This window comes from Engystomops pustulosus, chromosome 5 (assembly GCF_040894005.1).
Source record: "Engystomops pustulosus chromosome 5, aEngPut4.maternal, whole genome shotgun sequence".
NCBI classification, from domain to species: domain Eukaryota; kingdom Metazoa; phylum Chordata; class Amphibia; order Anura; family Leptodactylidae; genus Engystomops; species Engystomops pustulosus.
The window spans coordinates 37,373,504-37,388,726 of NC_092415.1; the positions used below are offsets into that span (position 1 = coordinate 37,373,504).

Here is a 15,223-nt window from a genome sequence, read left to right on the forward strand (position 1 = left end):
TGCATAGCAATGACTGGAGTCAGTCCGGTCCCTGGATAGTCTTATAAAGGGGCAGGGTGGTACGTCTGAAGGCGGAGTGTCCCTGACACACATCTGTAAAGTAGTGGTCTCCGGGCACTGAGATGCTCTTTAACAGGGGTTTGCGCTGGGATTGTGTCACAGGCGATCAGATTTTGGCACAGCTGCGATGACTTTCATCCGACAGAAATTAGGGGGCGTGCCGTCGGATGATCCGACGGATTCGGACTGAGCGCGGGATTTAAGATTCAAATTGTGTCGCAAGATAATGCACTTACATGCACCGGGTGAACTCCGGCAGACCTGAGCGGGGAAGCACACATGTAGGATATCGGATGCACGATCTTGGTGAACCACTGCAGATATGCATTATTGTCGGACAATGCACTTTATGTGAACTCCGTGGACCGGGTAAATAAGCCCCAATGTATCTAAGTAGTGGCGGTTATGATGACATCACAGCTTCATCGATCTTGTGTCAGCTGAATTTGACGTCTTGAAGGGAACAGGTCTAGGTATGTTGCTATTCCTTCAATATATTCACACATTGGGGCACATTTACTTACCCAATCCGCGGAGTTCACCGAAAGTGCATTGTCCAACGATAATACACTGTGCCGTGATTCACTAAGATGGTGCGCCCGATATCCTGCATGTGTCCCTTCCCTGCTCAGGTCCGACAGAGATCACCTTCTTCTTCCTGGTGCATGTAAGTGCATTGTCGTGCGACACATTTTAGAAAGTTAAATCCTGCGCTCAGTCCAAATCAGTTGGATCGTCCGACAGCACGCCCCAATTTCTGTTGCATGAAAACCAGCGCAGCTGCACTAAAAAATGATCGCGTGATGTGTGCCCCCTCTGGCAGGATCTGCTTTTCTTTAAGCTTTTTATGCCCTTTTTTTAAGAAAAAAAGTTTATCAAAATTATGTAAATGAGCCTCCAGGCTCCATTAACACCAATGATGCCCAGAGCCCCCTTAAGGGACACATTTTTTCTGTCTTAAAGGGCGCGACACAAAACTTTATAAATACATATACAAGCTCCAAAAACTTTGCAGTGAAAAACTGTTGCAGCCAGAATAATAGATCCGGGCCAACATCTTTTGTTCAGACAAACCTTTTAGTAAACTTTACTTTCTACAGCTCTTATCTTGTTACATCAAAACACTGACAATCATTTTTTTCACCCTGTTATTAAAATCGTGTATTCACTTTACAGATTCCAATTTAAGATTACTCAGCAACTTCAGATGAAAACCACAAAATTCTAAACAAGTATTCTCCTTTTCACCACTAGAAGGCGCTGCTGAGCTGCTTTGTAAGAGGATGTATTGCTGCTTCTACTCCCAGAGCAGTGATACACATGAATAGAATTATTCCTAAAATTCTTTTCTTCTTTTTGATATTTATTTTTTTTCTAACCACTGAATAACAATACATTTCCTAAATCCTTTCCTATGCCATGGGATGTCCCATACTGTAGATCACAAATCTGCTACTGCTGGGTGAAATCTTCTGAAGATTTCTGATGATGTCTACTCCAGAGGGGCATTATAAAAGCCAGGTGGCAGGGGCGTAACTTGAGGGGGTGCAGAGGTTGCGGTCGCACCCGGGCCCAAGAGGTTTAGGGGGCCCTTATGGTGTCACTTTCCCATATGAGAAGACTATTACTATAAACCATACATTATAGTCGGGGCCTGTCACAGACTTTGCACTGGGGCCCATCAGATTCTAGTTACACCACTTCCAGGTGGGTACAGAACAGGGCAGTGTCAGACTGAGACGTAGGTACCCATCAGTGAAAATGATTCTGGGGCCCACCTTTCTGCTACATAGAAATATTGGGGGTATTCACCAGGGCCACTGCGCCACGCCACGTCAGTGGCCTAGAAGCCCTGAAATATTGCTGGCACTTGCAATTATTTCGCCCTTTCCACCACCTTCATGCCAGAGGGTGCAAAGGGGGCACAGGCAGCGGGGGATGGGTGTGTGGACAGGAACGCTCACTCCCTGCAGCCTGCAGCCTGCAGGCTTTTTGTTTATTTCTACTCCTCTGTCAGGTGAATGTGGACTAGAGAAGGTGCATATGGAGGCGAGACCTGGGATATTCTGAATTTTCTGAGATAATATTTGGGGCACATACAGGCAGTCCCCAGGAACCGTGACTGTTGTAATCCTATTATATTTGTTTTGCATGGACTCTTTCTTTCTAAAATCAATTTTTAAAATTATGCACTGGGGGGTGTTACAAGAGCCCCTCCATGCTGTAGCTTCACAGGCTGTTATAATGTGTCCCGCTCCCCTTTTCTTTCTCAGCACTTCCTGCTCCCTCTGCCTGATGTAATCTCACAGCAGCAAAGGAAGTTTCAGCAGTGGGAAGGGGGAAGCGCTCCTTCACAGTGCAACAGCCTGTGAAGCTGCAGCATGGAGGGGCACAGGGAGCAAGAATTAACAATAAAGCTTCATTGCAAACACCTATGATAACTCTTATCTTGACCATTGCAGCCTGGGGCTAAAGTTCAGTGAACTATCAGTATGCAGAGAAGATCACCAGAGGTCACATTGGGCAGAGAGGTCCGTATGTAACTAGAAGTTTACTGTAAGTTGGATGTTCTGTAGTTGGGAGATTTAACTCATGTATGTTTTTTGTTAATACATTTATTGCTAATCCTGGTTATCATAAGGAAGAGGAGGAGCAGTCTTTTAACCACTGCAGTCTGAGGGTGGATGAGGCACCTGTCCCATCTAAAGCAGGGGTCTCAAATTCACGGCGCGGGCCAACTGCGACTCTCGTGACAATAGCTTGCGGCCCTACCTCCCCTTCACACATCAGGACGTACTACAACGTCCTGGTGCTGCCCACAGGGAGAATGGAGAGAGCTCACGGACTGATACCTGTCTGTTACTGCCATTGAACCCAACCGCTGCACCTTACCTATCATTTCATGGGCGCCGCCATCTTGGATGGTCTTTCGCCCCTTCCCGTGAGATCTTAGGAGACTTGTAGGTTTGCCATGTGTAATGATCTCTAATAGCCAGCAGATGGCAGGCTATTAGTGATCAGCAGTAATATTGCTATATACTGCAATACATTAGTATTGCAGTATATAATATTAGCAATCAGACCCTGCAGGGTTAAAGTACCCTGGAAGGTCTGAAATAATGGTAATTTTTTTTTTTAATTCAAAAATAAATATAAAATAAATGTAAAAAAGGAAAAGTTTAAATCCTTCTTTCTCTAGATCACATATAAAAATAAGTAAACAGTAAAAATCATACATAGGTCTGTACACCAAAGTGTGGAAAAGTTATTGACGTCAGAACTGGGCAAAATGGAAAATATTTTTTATCTACAAAAGATTTTAATATTTTAAAATCTATTAAAACCTAATAGAACCTATATAAATTTGGTATCTCTGTGATCGTACCGACCCAAAGAATAAAGAGAAAGTGTCATTTGGAACACAGAATAAAACACATAAAAACAGAGCCAACAAGAAACTGCCAAATGTATTTTTTTTGTCAATTTTTTTGTCAATTTTTTGTGGCCCTGCCTCACCCAGACTCTACCTTCAGCGGCCCCCAGGTAAGTGGAGAAGATTCCTATTACACCTCTAGGAACCTTAAGAAGGAGACATCTTGGGGCTCATTTAATAAGGTTTCCCGACGATTTCCGTTTTGCGTTGCATCGCGCCAGGGATTGTGTCACACGCGATCACTTTTTGGCGCCTCGGCGCCAGCTTGCACGCGAACTTCGGCAGACCTTGGCGGGGAAGCAACGGATGCAGGAACTCGGGCGCACGATCCTCATGATTCGCGCCGGACTTTATCCTCGTCATGAGTCAAATGGGGCGCCTCTAAATCTCCAGAGGCAGAACAAAACTGAAGATATAACAGTTTCATGCAATGTAAAGTAGTCAGTGTACAGCTTGTATAACAGGGTAAATTTGGTGTGTCCACAAAATAACTCAACAAGACATTAACCCCTTCGTGACCAAATCCTGATTCTCCAGGTCAATTTTTGACATTTGCTATGCGCTTCTTTAAATGTCAATACATCTCTGAAAAAGTTTTACATATCATAACATATTTTTCTCTGTTTCTAAAGTTAGACTTTAACTTGATACGATAGCTTTATTAAATACAATTTTTTTTCTTTGTAGAATTTGCTACTAATTGACTACAAATGTGGAAAATATAAGCTTTTTTTGTCATATTTCAGATTCAAGGTTTTTTTTTTATTAAGTAGAAACTTTTACCAAAATTATGTTATTAATATGCACAGCATTATTCCATCATTGTTTCACAGGTTCAACTACAGATGCAGAGGGTGCATGTACTTCTGCCAAGTGAAAGTAGACACAATTCAATGAACTATAGCTCCTCACAGAGGGCAGCCCCAAACCATGACTCCACCATGACCATGGTTGACTAGATACAAGATACATTTGTCTTTGTTCTTCTCACCTGGTTGTCCCTACACAAGCTCAACCCCATCTGAACCAAATAAGTTTATCTTGGTGTCCAGTAATCCGTGTCCTTAGCCTACTTGTCTTTGACATTTGTTTGCAGGCTTTCTTATGCATGGTTGATAGAAGGGGGTTTCCTGTTGGGACTAAGGCCAGTTTGATGCAGCATACTTCATATGATCCCCAGACCTCTGACTTCTGCAGCAATGCTGGCGGCACTCATACAACCTCAAGATATGACGCTGAGCATGCTATAGCACACAACATGAGAAAACAAGAGAAAAAAAGGGCAACAACTCCAAGATATTTGGTTAACTTTATTGGTTATTATATCTGATAAACAACCACACAATTAATTAGTAAAATGTACAAACATTAAAAAGTGCACTATTACATCCCTAACCAGAATAGTGTTAGAAATAGGTAGTAATTTTGGAAGGAAGCGGTGCGACCAAAACCACACTCTCTTCCTTAGTGCATTCCTATTCCCCAACGCTTAGTGTAGTGCATCACTTCCTAGAACAACCAAAAAGTTTCACATGGATTTGTAGAAGATAGAAAAGTGACAAAAATGTTGTGAATGAAACTTGTATCCTTGTGAAAATTGCTATAGTGAAAAGTTAAACTCGCTGTAGTGACCAATATCCAAGTCATAGTGAGTTATAATATCACGTAACATGGTGACTTCAGTTGCTACTAAGTACAGTGCATTGCCAGAGGCTACTCGTTCTTTTATTAACCGATTGTACCAATGAAACGCTAAGAGTTTGGTGGTGGGGTAAGTTGTCTGTGATTGACAAAAAAATTGCCTAAAGAATAAAAACATAAAACAGCCCTTGCTTTGTGAGGCCACCGTTTCATATGTGCACATTTATGATGGGGGGGGGGGGTAGTGTAAAATATTAAAGTGTACCATACAAAACATAGTAAAACAACAAAGCTACTGTATTTCAACACAAATACAATGTTCATAATTCAATGAACTATTGTTACGCTATCATCTGTGACGTCTGAATAAGTATTTTAGCTTTAAAAATCATGGAAGCCATTACAACAGCACAGAATCGAATCCTTAGAGGTTCTCAAACACCACCATGAGAATTTCTGTGGCTACCCATTGGTGTATCATTAAAATCTCAAGTAGCTAACTGCGCCTCACACATCTCAGCCATTGCTTATGATAAAATTGGGAAAAAGTCCTTCGACCATCGCCAGTGTTTCCAATTTCTCGGATGTTTTCCAGTCATTTTTGATCTCCAGGCGGATTTCTTCCCGTTCTTCCACACTAGATGACTTCATATTGCTATGAGGTTTAAGACCTTAGGATGCAGCACCTCAGTTGTGTATCTAGACGGTGATGTTAGCTCTCCGGCTTTGGCGCTTGGTTTTGATCGTCTGTAGTTTTCTCGCTAGGGGTCGTCTGTTCATTTTCATCACCCTCTGTAATAAGGGATACAAACAGGGATGGAAATCATTAGTTGTTTATTCATGGTGAAGGGTAAAAAATTTAAAGGGGTTGGCCTAAGTTTTCAAGAATTGGGAATGACGTTCCATCACCAGTTAGTAAAAACTCCAATTTTTTTTCAAATGTATTGATTAAAATCTTCAAATAATGAGATATTTAACACACACAAAACATAAAGGGTAAGTTGGGGGGGGGGGGGCAATCAATCGAGCTGACCTGTTTAGGACAGAACTTTGTCCTTTCTTGTTGCCTGTGTAGCCTCTAGGCTACAATTAAGGAAAACATTCCGTCCAAAATGCAAAAACTAGAATTATGCTCCTCTTAGTAACCCCATATCAAGAAGTGAGAATGGGTGCCCTGTACTCCTGATTACTGGGAGTCCTGGTCTCATGAATGGTGGTGGTTGACTGCAGAGTATAGGGGACTACTAGCAAATTTTAGACAAACCCTTTGAAGACGTTGACTCAAGATTTAATATCGTCCCCTATTCATGATATAGGACAGTGGTGGCGAACCTATGGCATGGGTGCCAGAGGCAGCACTCCGAGCTCTTTCTATGGGCACCCGGGCCATCGCCCCAGCACACCAAACAGGACTTAAAGAATTTTCCTGTATTTCCAAGCAACTTAAAAGATGCGGCTTTCGGTGATTTTTTTAAGTGACTTACTTGGCTACTTGGGACCGTAGGAAGAGGGAGAATGTGTAGGCAGGGCCTAATTATCTTTGGAGGACCTTCTGCTGGCCCTATGATTCTCTGGACACTGGAAAGAAGCTAAAATGATGCAAATTTTCTACTGTGTTTTTGTCCTCATGAGGCCAGTATGATTGAACGTTGTTGAAGAACAGGAAGCAATAAGTAGTGCTTTAATTTTTGGTTGGCACCTCATGATAAATGAAGGGGATTTGGATTTGCAGTTTGGGCACTCGGTTGCTAAAAGGTTCGCCATCACTGATATAGGGTATAACATGCAGTTGGAACACCATCCATCACCAGATTTGTTGGGCACTGTCACCACTAAGCCTTAGTACAGGGCCAAAGCCAGCAAGGGGCATACACAGGCAAGCGCTGCAGCCCAGCTCTGCTGGGGGGGGGGGGGGGGGGGGGGGGGGGGCCCACATAAGGCTGTACATAAGGAATCCATAGGGAATGAGGGGGGCTTTATATAAAATAACCATGAGGGGGCTGTTTGGAATGATAAACTAGGGAATATTTTAGGGAACAGGAGACTGTTTTAGTTTCTGAATTTTTAATGCTGCATGTGAGTTCACTGCAAAGGGGCCCACTGAGGCTCTGTCTGTGTGATGGACACACAGGCATTAGTATCACACGGCTATAATTTCTCTCTCTAATTTCCTGCTGTACCAGCAGGTCCATCACATGACCATGGACAGATTTCTATTCACTGGAAGTAAACATAGAAGCTTTCTATAGAATGACAGAGATCTAGAAAACCATGAGGAATTGATACAGGAAGTATATTGGAAAATTGTATAACTTTTCATTACACTATCAAATATTTGTTTAAAGTCGACAACCCCTTCCTTCTATAATAACCCCAAGATCATTAGAGGTACAATTCAAATGTTTACATGAGGACTTCTATTTATCATCTGCCTTATTAAACTGCATTGCAATTGTAGTTGGGGTATTATTGGGGTTGGACATGGGGTGACATATGGTTTCCCATGTATGTGATTGGTAGCCACATCACACCGCAGTACATAGCAGTATAACCTCCTCAGATAAAACTGTGAATGGACTCTAGTTATACTTGCCGTCACTGTGAATAGGACTGTATATGTGCAGCTAATAGGACACACGTGAGTAGCCGCGCCACCTGGACCATCTCGTCCGTCTTCATAACCGCTTTCACACATAATCAACCAGTAACAGCTGCTTCGCCCCTCTTGTAACTTCCTCTTCGCTCTTTATGATAGCTAGAATGTGATAGCGGTATACTCTGACAGATATCTCATGCCGTGCGATTAATTTGTGTTTCCCAATGTATGAGCTTTGATCCCATCTAACTTCTGTAACACCTGTTTGTATATTTTAATCCATACTTATCCTTAAAGCTAATCGTTCTTATTCCGTGTATGTATAATCCTAATCATACATAGCTATTAAAGCCGTGACACCGGCGGCCGGTAGGCTGTGATCTCTATGGGTTACTCACATCCGTCCATTATCCTACCTCTCCCAGAAAGCTGCCCCTGTGTGGGTGTTGGAGTGCACAGCTGCCTGCTCCCAAACTGCACATCAGTGATATTTGGCTCCGACCTATCCCTGGTAAATGCTTGTTATCCAGAAAACTCTATCCAACACAGGACGATGCCTGAGCATTGCTTGTCCCCCTGGCACCTTGAGATCCACCTGAGACCACCTTGAGGCCACCTATTACTTTGTGAAGTAGTTACCTGTAATTCTGTCACAGTGGAGCCTGGATCCCTCCGTAAGATCACCAGGGTGCACTAGTGTTTAAAATCTCTTCCCAGGCCGAGGCCCCATCTAGGGTTCACGCAATATGAATATTAGTACGACCTTCACGATATGATGGGTGAGCGATAATCCGGAGATGCACTTATTTTTGTCTTCATTGCTTACTTAACTGTGGCATTTACTGTCTTGTTTGTAATTTATGTCATTTTATTGCAATAAAACTTTACTGAACCATAAAATCTCTTCCTACAACTCAGCAAGGCCCCCACCCCCTGAATCCCTGCTGTAGCAATTCTACATAATCCTGCTACAGCATATTCAATGGCTGTTACTATATGGTATTACATTGTAGAAAATTATCAGAATTAAGTTGCTACATCTATAAAAAAAAAAGAGTGAAGGGGTGAGAAGTAATAGTGATTGTAACTACGTGGAGCTTGGTAGATAATGAAGTCATGTGATTACAGCAGCCTGGGCACTGAGGCGGCTGCATAAGGCTGTGTTTACATGTTGCAGTTAATCCTGCATCTTGACTGCATCATAATTAGTTTTGATTTTTTTTAGGGTTCATTCACATGACCGAATATATATGTCCCCATAGACGGTAATGTTGGCACTTTGGCGGTACGGTAGAACATGCTCTACCTTTTCCCTGGTGTGCGGCCGTTCACCGCTGTTTTCTATGGAGGGAGGAGGGGTGACCTCCTCCTGCTCCTCCTCTCCAGCACACGGCAATATGCCCGCACATCGGGCATACCACGTGTGAATGCACCCTTAGGTGAAGTTACTTAGTTGAGATGCCGTGATAACTGCAATGTGTGAATGCACCCTGAGGCTGAGCTCCTAGGCAGCACTTGTCTTGCCTTTTTATAATGCGACGCAAAGGTTGCAGGACAGGGGTTTGCCCAACCATAGATGCGTTTCTATGGTATTTTTTACATGCAAAACACATAAAGCTTGATCCCGATCACAAGCGTTTCAGTGGAAAAGCAACGGCGAATGGGCAAGCCCCTCCCCTGCAGCCTTTGCATTGTGCTTCAAATGGAAATTTAGGGAAATATGCAAATGCAGACACAACCACATCGAAACAGTCCTGTCTATATTTGGGAATCTGTTCTTTCTGAAATAGATATACTGCTTTGGCTTTAATCCCACATAATGTCATTAGGCTTCCAGAAAGTCATGCTTGATGGTGAGGGGGCTTCCTTACACGGTAGCAAAACAGGGATGGTTTTGCTTATCCCATCCTAGAAAACTTGTATATATCTGGAAGAATCTCCTTTTGGAGCAACTACTATTGTGCAATGCCTACAACATGGTGGGCATTTTAAGTTTCTAGAAAAAAAGTAAGAGGAAAGGAAAACATGAACGGCTGAGTTTGAAAGGGAGAGATTAATGACTTCAGACAAATAGAAATTCTCTACATAGCCCACCCTGAAGGTGAAGCTCACCCTATAGTAGAGCCCGTGTTAAACCATGTGCCTGTTGTACATGGGGCATCTGACACATTCCACACTCACATATAAGATTCTTACCTGACTTGTTTATGTCAAGGTCTGACAGCTTTAGCGCCAGATCACTTGTGTTCCCACTCGAAGACGAGACAAGTATATCATGCAAAGCATTCCTTCTCCCTGTTCTTCCAGAGGCTATGAAATCTGCATATGTAGATTCCACATCAGTCATTGCTACCAGGTATCCACATAGCAGTGCCTGCAAGGAAACACAGCATTTTACTTGAGTGCCCATGAAACGATGCATTACATATTCTTCACAAACAAACGAAGTCTGCGCTTTCAGGGATGTAGCAAGTAAAATCAAGATTCTTTATTGTATGCCATTAAAATCCAGAATGGGCAGGTAGCATAGGTGTAAAGGTCCAAGCATAGCGACCTACGCGTTTCGCCCTTAAGCGGGCTTAGTCATGACTAAGCCCGCTTAAGGGCGAAACGCGTAGGTCGCTATGCTTGGACCTTTACACCTATGCTACCTGCCCATTCTGGATTTTAATGGCATACAATAAAGAATCTTGATTTTACTTGCTACATCCCTGAAAGCGCAGACTTCGTTTGTTTGTTTGGAATTTCGTGCCTGCAGTCCGTGGGGTTTCTTTGGAAGTGCTTGCGCTGGGGACTACGTGCATCAGAAGGTGAGCAGGAACTATCTCTTCTTTTGTCTCTATTACATATTCTTCATATTGTTCAGCATACAATAAGAGTTAGGCTACATGCACACAACCGTGTTCTCACCGGGGACGGAATCTGTGTATGACACGGGCGGCTAGAGAAGAGAACGGGGGATTTGGAAGTGTGAGCACTCCTCACCCCTTCCTTCACGATAGGAACTAAGGGACCGCAATCTGGCTTAACTCCTTAATGACCGCCCTATCGGGTTTTTACGGCGGTCATTAAGGGTACTTCTTCTGACGCGTACGCCTTTCTACGGCGCCGCGTCAGAAGAAGATTTCGGGACATCGGGTTATTATAGTGCCGGTGTCGGGCTGTGATATCACAGCCCAGACCCAGCACTAACACCCGGGATCGGAAAAACTCAGATCCCGGGTGTTTCACCCCTTACAAGTGTGTCCCCCGCGGATCGGACCCCCCCGGTGTGCTTACCGGGGGATCCGATCCCTCCTGCCGCTGCCCCGGGCTGTCGGCTTCTCTCCCCGCCGGGTTCTGCCTTCCTGGCAGGACCCGGCTGTAAGTAACTGAGCATGCGCGGCATGCTCAGTTACTTACACTATACACTGCAATACAAGTGTATTGCAGTGTAAAGGCTTGAATAAGCGATCAGATGATCGCTTATTCAAGCCAAGAAGTAGAAAATGTAAAAAATGTAAAAAAAATAAAAAATTTAATCTTTTTATAATATAATTAAATAAATAAATAAAATAAAAGTCCCATAATCTCCCCAGTAACACATAAAATGCAAATAAAGTAAATAAAACACAAAAACATACATATTTGGTATCACCGCGTCCGTATTAATCTGTACAATAAATCTAAATCAATATTGAACCCGCTCGGTGAACTACGTAAAAAAAAACTCGAAAAACTTCCCATAATATACAATTTTTCATCAAACACCATCACAAAAAATGTTCTAAAAAGTGATCAAAAAAAGTTACGTTCCCTAATATGATACGACTGAAAAGAACAACTGTTTTCGCAAAAAATAAGCCCACAACAAGATCTGACAACAGAAAAATACAGAAGTTATGGCCCTGAAAAGTTTTCAATAGTAAAAACAATGCAATTTTCTCCAATATTGGTTTTGCTCAGGAAAATTAAGCAAAAATAAGAAAAACTATATAAATGAGGTAACACCGCAATCGTAGTGAACCAGAGAATAAAGATAAAATATTATTTTTACATTACGGCGAGCGGGGGGGGGGGGGGGGGAATGCTAACAATCCAAAATAAAAATTGATGATTTTGTTTGTTTGAAATAGTTAATAAAATCTCAAGAATAAGCTTTAGACTCCCAAAATAAATTATCTATACATTGTATCTCATCCCATAAAAAATAAGACCTCATATGTTTGTATTACCAAAAAAAATAAAAATTTATAGGTCGTACAATGTGACAATACAAATCTGCTGTGAATGGCACCTCCATTCATTCTATACTTGGCCGTACAGCAGTCACCACCACATATGGGGGTATCAGTACACTCGGGAGGAATTGGGCATTAAGCGTTGCAGTGCGTTTCATCATTTAATTTATTCTGAAAATTTCAGTTTTGGCCTAAATTAATGTATTTTCCAAAAAAATTCTATAGTTCCTAAATCGCAAGTCCATATTTTTTAACCCATGTGAAACACTTAAAGGGTTAATGGACTTAATAGAAGTTGTTTTACATACGTTGAGGGGTGAAGTTTCTATAGTGGGGTCATTTATGGGGTGTTACTATTATTTAGGCCTTACAAAGTCACTTGGAAGCCGAGTTGTCCCTCAAAATGTGAGTTTTGGCAATTTTCATGAAAATAAGAAAAATCGCACCTAAAGTTCTGCGCCTCATAACATCCTAGAAAAATGACCGGAAGCATAAATTATCATCCCAACATAAAGCAGATATTCTGTAAATGTTAATTATCAAACTTTTTGGGTAGTTTTACATCTTGTCTGGAAACCAGAACATTTCAAACTTGGAAAATGAAGAATTTTTACAAACTTTTGCCAAATGTGTCACGAGAAAACATTCTCAAAATCACCGGGATATGTTAAAGCGTTCCGAAGTTATAACCAATTATCGTGAGACATGGCAGATTTGAAAAATCAAGTCTGGTCATTGAGCTGAAAACTAGTGTCGGTGATAAGGGGTTAATATAGGACCTGTCCTATCTTTTGCGGCAAGTCATGATGCAGTGAAACAAGGTGTTCTCATCCCACCGTTACCAGGTGCCTTAGACATATTGGGGGAGATTTATCAGAAGCCGCGTTTGTGTATGCCAGAAGCCATGCCAACCTGCAGGTGACTTAAAAATGTGGATGTTTAAGGTGAACGTCTAGGTCAGTGGTGGCACTCAGAGCCATCTCTATGGGTACCCTTGCCATCACGCAAGGACAGTGTTCGTCAGACAGGACTTAAGGCCTCTTGCAGCCCAGGACCCTAGAAGGAAGCTACAATGATAATCCAAACTTTTTCTCCTTCATTCTACTGTATTGGTGTCCTCAGATGCCTATACAATTCAAACCTGCGAAAGAGCAGGGAGTAATAAGTTACTGCTTAAATTTTCGCATTGGCACTTTGTGAAAAATACGCAGGTTTTGGCTGTAGCTTGGGCACTCGGTGTCTAAAAGGTTTGCCATCACTGGTCTAGGTAGTAAGTAGGTGTGGGGCAGGCATGGTACACTTAGCCACATGCCGTACCCCCTGCACACCCCCTCTACACCGACTTGGCATAAAGGGAAAAAATGTTTGCAATTACTGTTGCTTCGCAAGCAATTGCAATCACTTCAGGGCTTTTACGCCAGTTTTCTATCAAAGAAGCCCTTGTAAATGTTTCCCATAAAATGAAACCAATAAATAATTGGTCATGTAAAAAACATTCACGCAATAAGAATCCAGCAGAACTAAGAGAACGTTTATTGAAATATTATTTCACATGTGAGAAAAAGCAACAGTGAGGAGTAGTGCTACAGACATAAGAATTATTTTTTTTTTGGTTTTCCATATTTCCATTCCTGATAGATGTTCCCAGGACATGGCTCTAATATAAAATTTTTAGTTTAGACTCCTAATATCCTTGGGCATGAGCTGACTGAAGAAATTGTGATGTTCTGGCGACTGTTAAGTTCTTTCTTTGTTTACCAGCCCAGCTCCATACAGTGGTAGCAGCCATAGCAGCAGCTATGGGGCCTACAGTGTGAGGGGGCCCCAGCATCTGGGGTATTGAGTGTATGATATATGTGTGTGTGTTGTGTGTATATAATGTATGTGTTTGCATATGCTGTATGTCTTTATATGTATGTATGTGTGTATTTGCTGTATGTGTATATGCTGCATGGGTGTATATGGTACTGTATGTATGTGTATCTCTTTGTTATTCCTTCTACAATATTTTTGAGAATTTAGACAAGTGGGTGTTATCAGGTGAGAGTATCCCCCTGCACAGTGTCCAGACTGTGCAGGGATATAGCCACAAATACTTCAAACACAATATTATATTTTTTATTGTCACTTTTGCTGTAATAGTGGCACTGAATAATACACATTCTTAGTGATTTTATGTTTCAAGAGTATATTTCTTCATTAAAAATAATGTTATGTTGGAATTTAAAGCCTCCACAGCATATACCTTCTTGCTGATACTGATAACTAACTCCCACATGTGTTTGAGGAAAACCCACAACTTATCTCACTTATCTCACCTACCCACCTACCCATGCCTAATCTACCCCCCCCCCCATCTTCCCTTTACATACTTCGGTTTAACTTTTTATTGCCCCTCTGATGACGGCGGCCCCAATTGCCAATATACAGGCAGTCCCCGGGTTACGTACAGTATAGGTTCCATAGGTTTATTCTTAAGTTGAATTTGTATGTAAGTCAAAACTGTATATTTTGTAATTGTAAATCCAGATAAAAAATTTTTTTAGGACAATAGTAAATAATGTTTTTTTAGGACTATAGTAAAGCATCCAGAGAGCCTAACCCGAGGTCACAGTGAACAGAGAGGTCCATCTGTAACTAGGGGTCTTCTGTAAGTCAGGTGTTCTTAAGTAGGGGACTATCTGTATAAGGTTTTGCGCTCTGTTAGGTTCAAAATGCATGTGGTACTAACATTTGTAACCCTACTGACTGTTCTATATAGCCGGTTGCAAACAGACTATATATGCCTTTTAAGCTACATATTTGGTACATGTCTAAGGAAACGTTAGTCTTCATAAGCGTTATATCCTTTTTCCTTTAAATTGTGTAAAGTTGATATAACCACTCTGTGTCTGAGTGCGCTACTTGTCACAATGTCATTATCCAAGCTTGTTAATCTATACGATAACTGCAACTTGTAAACTAAATGATACAAAAAATTATTCTATTGCTATTTTTGGCACATTGCTCAACAAAAGTTTCTAAAAATATAAACTTGCTAAATTTCTAATACGTCTTCAGTGTTGTGGACTGTGGCTGATCCCCTATGAGTCATCAGCAGGTGCCCAGTCCTTCAGCGTAAGCGATGGTCGCCTCCTGCATTGCACAATCAGACAGTGATTTCTGGCAGCAGAATACATTTCAATGGACATTTTGTCAGGAGATTTTGTCCCAACTCATATTGAAAAATAACACTCGCACATAAAAGAACAACAAAAATTTGGCGCCCTGCAA

At 41.8% G+C, this 15,223-nt stretch overlaps 1 protein-coding gene across 3 annotated transcripts in view; it reads right to left on the minus strand.

The window, feature by feature from the left end:
- Positions 1-4,790: 4,790 nt before the first annotated feature.
- The window catches only part of PKIA (cAMP-dependent protein kinase inhibitor alpha), a 33,846-nt gene continuing 23,413 nt past the window's right edge, over positions 4,791-15,223 (minus strand). For all 3 annotated transcript variants that reach the window (XM_072151661.1, XM_072151662.1, XM_072151663.1), the window contains exons 2-3: positions 9,927-10,104; positions 4,791-5,926 (exon numbers count right to left, since the gene is read on the minus strand). In XM_072151661.1, the coding sequence (XP_072007762.1) occupies positions 5,847-5,926; positions 9,927-10,077 (231 nt within the window). In that variant the 5' untranslated portion in view covers positions 10,078-10,104 and the 3' untranslated portion in view covers positions 4,791-5,846. The remainder of the gene's footprint in view (positions 5,927-9,926; positions 10,105-15,223) is intronic.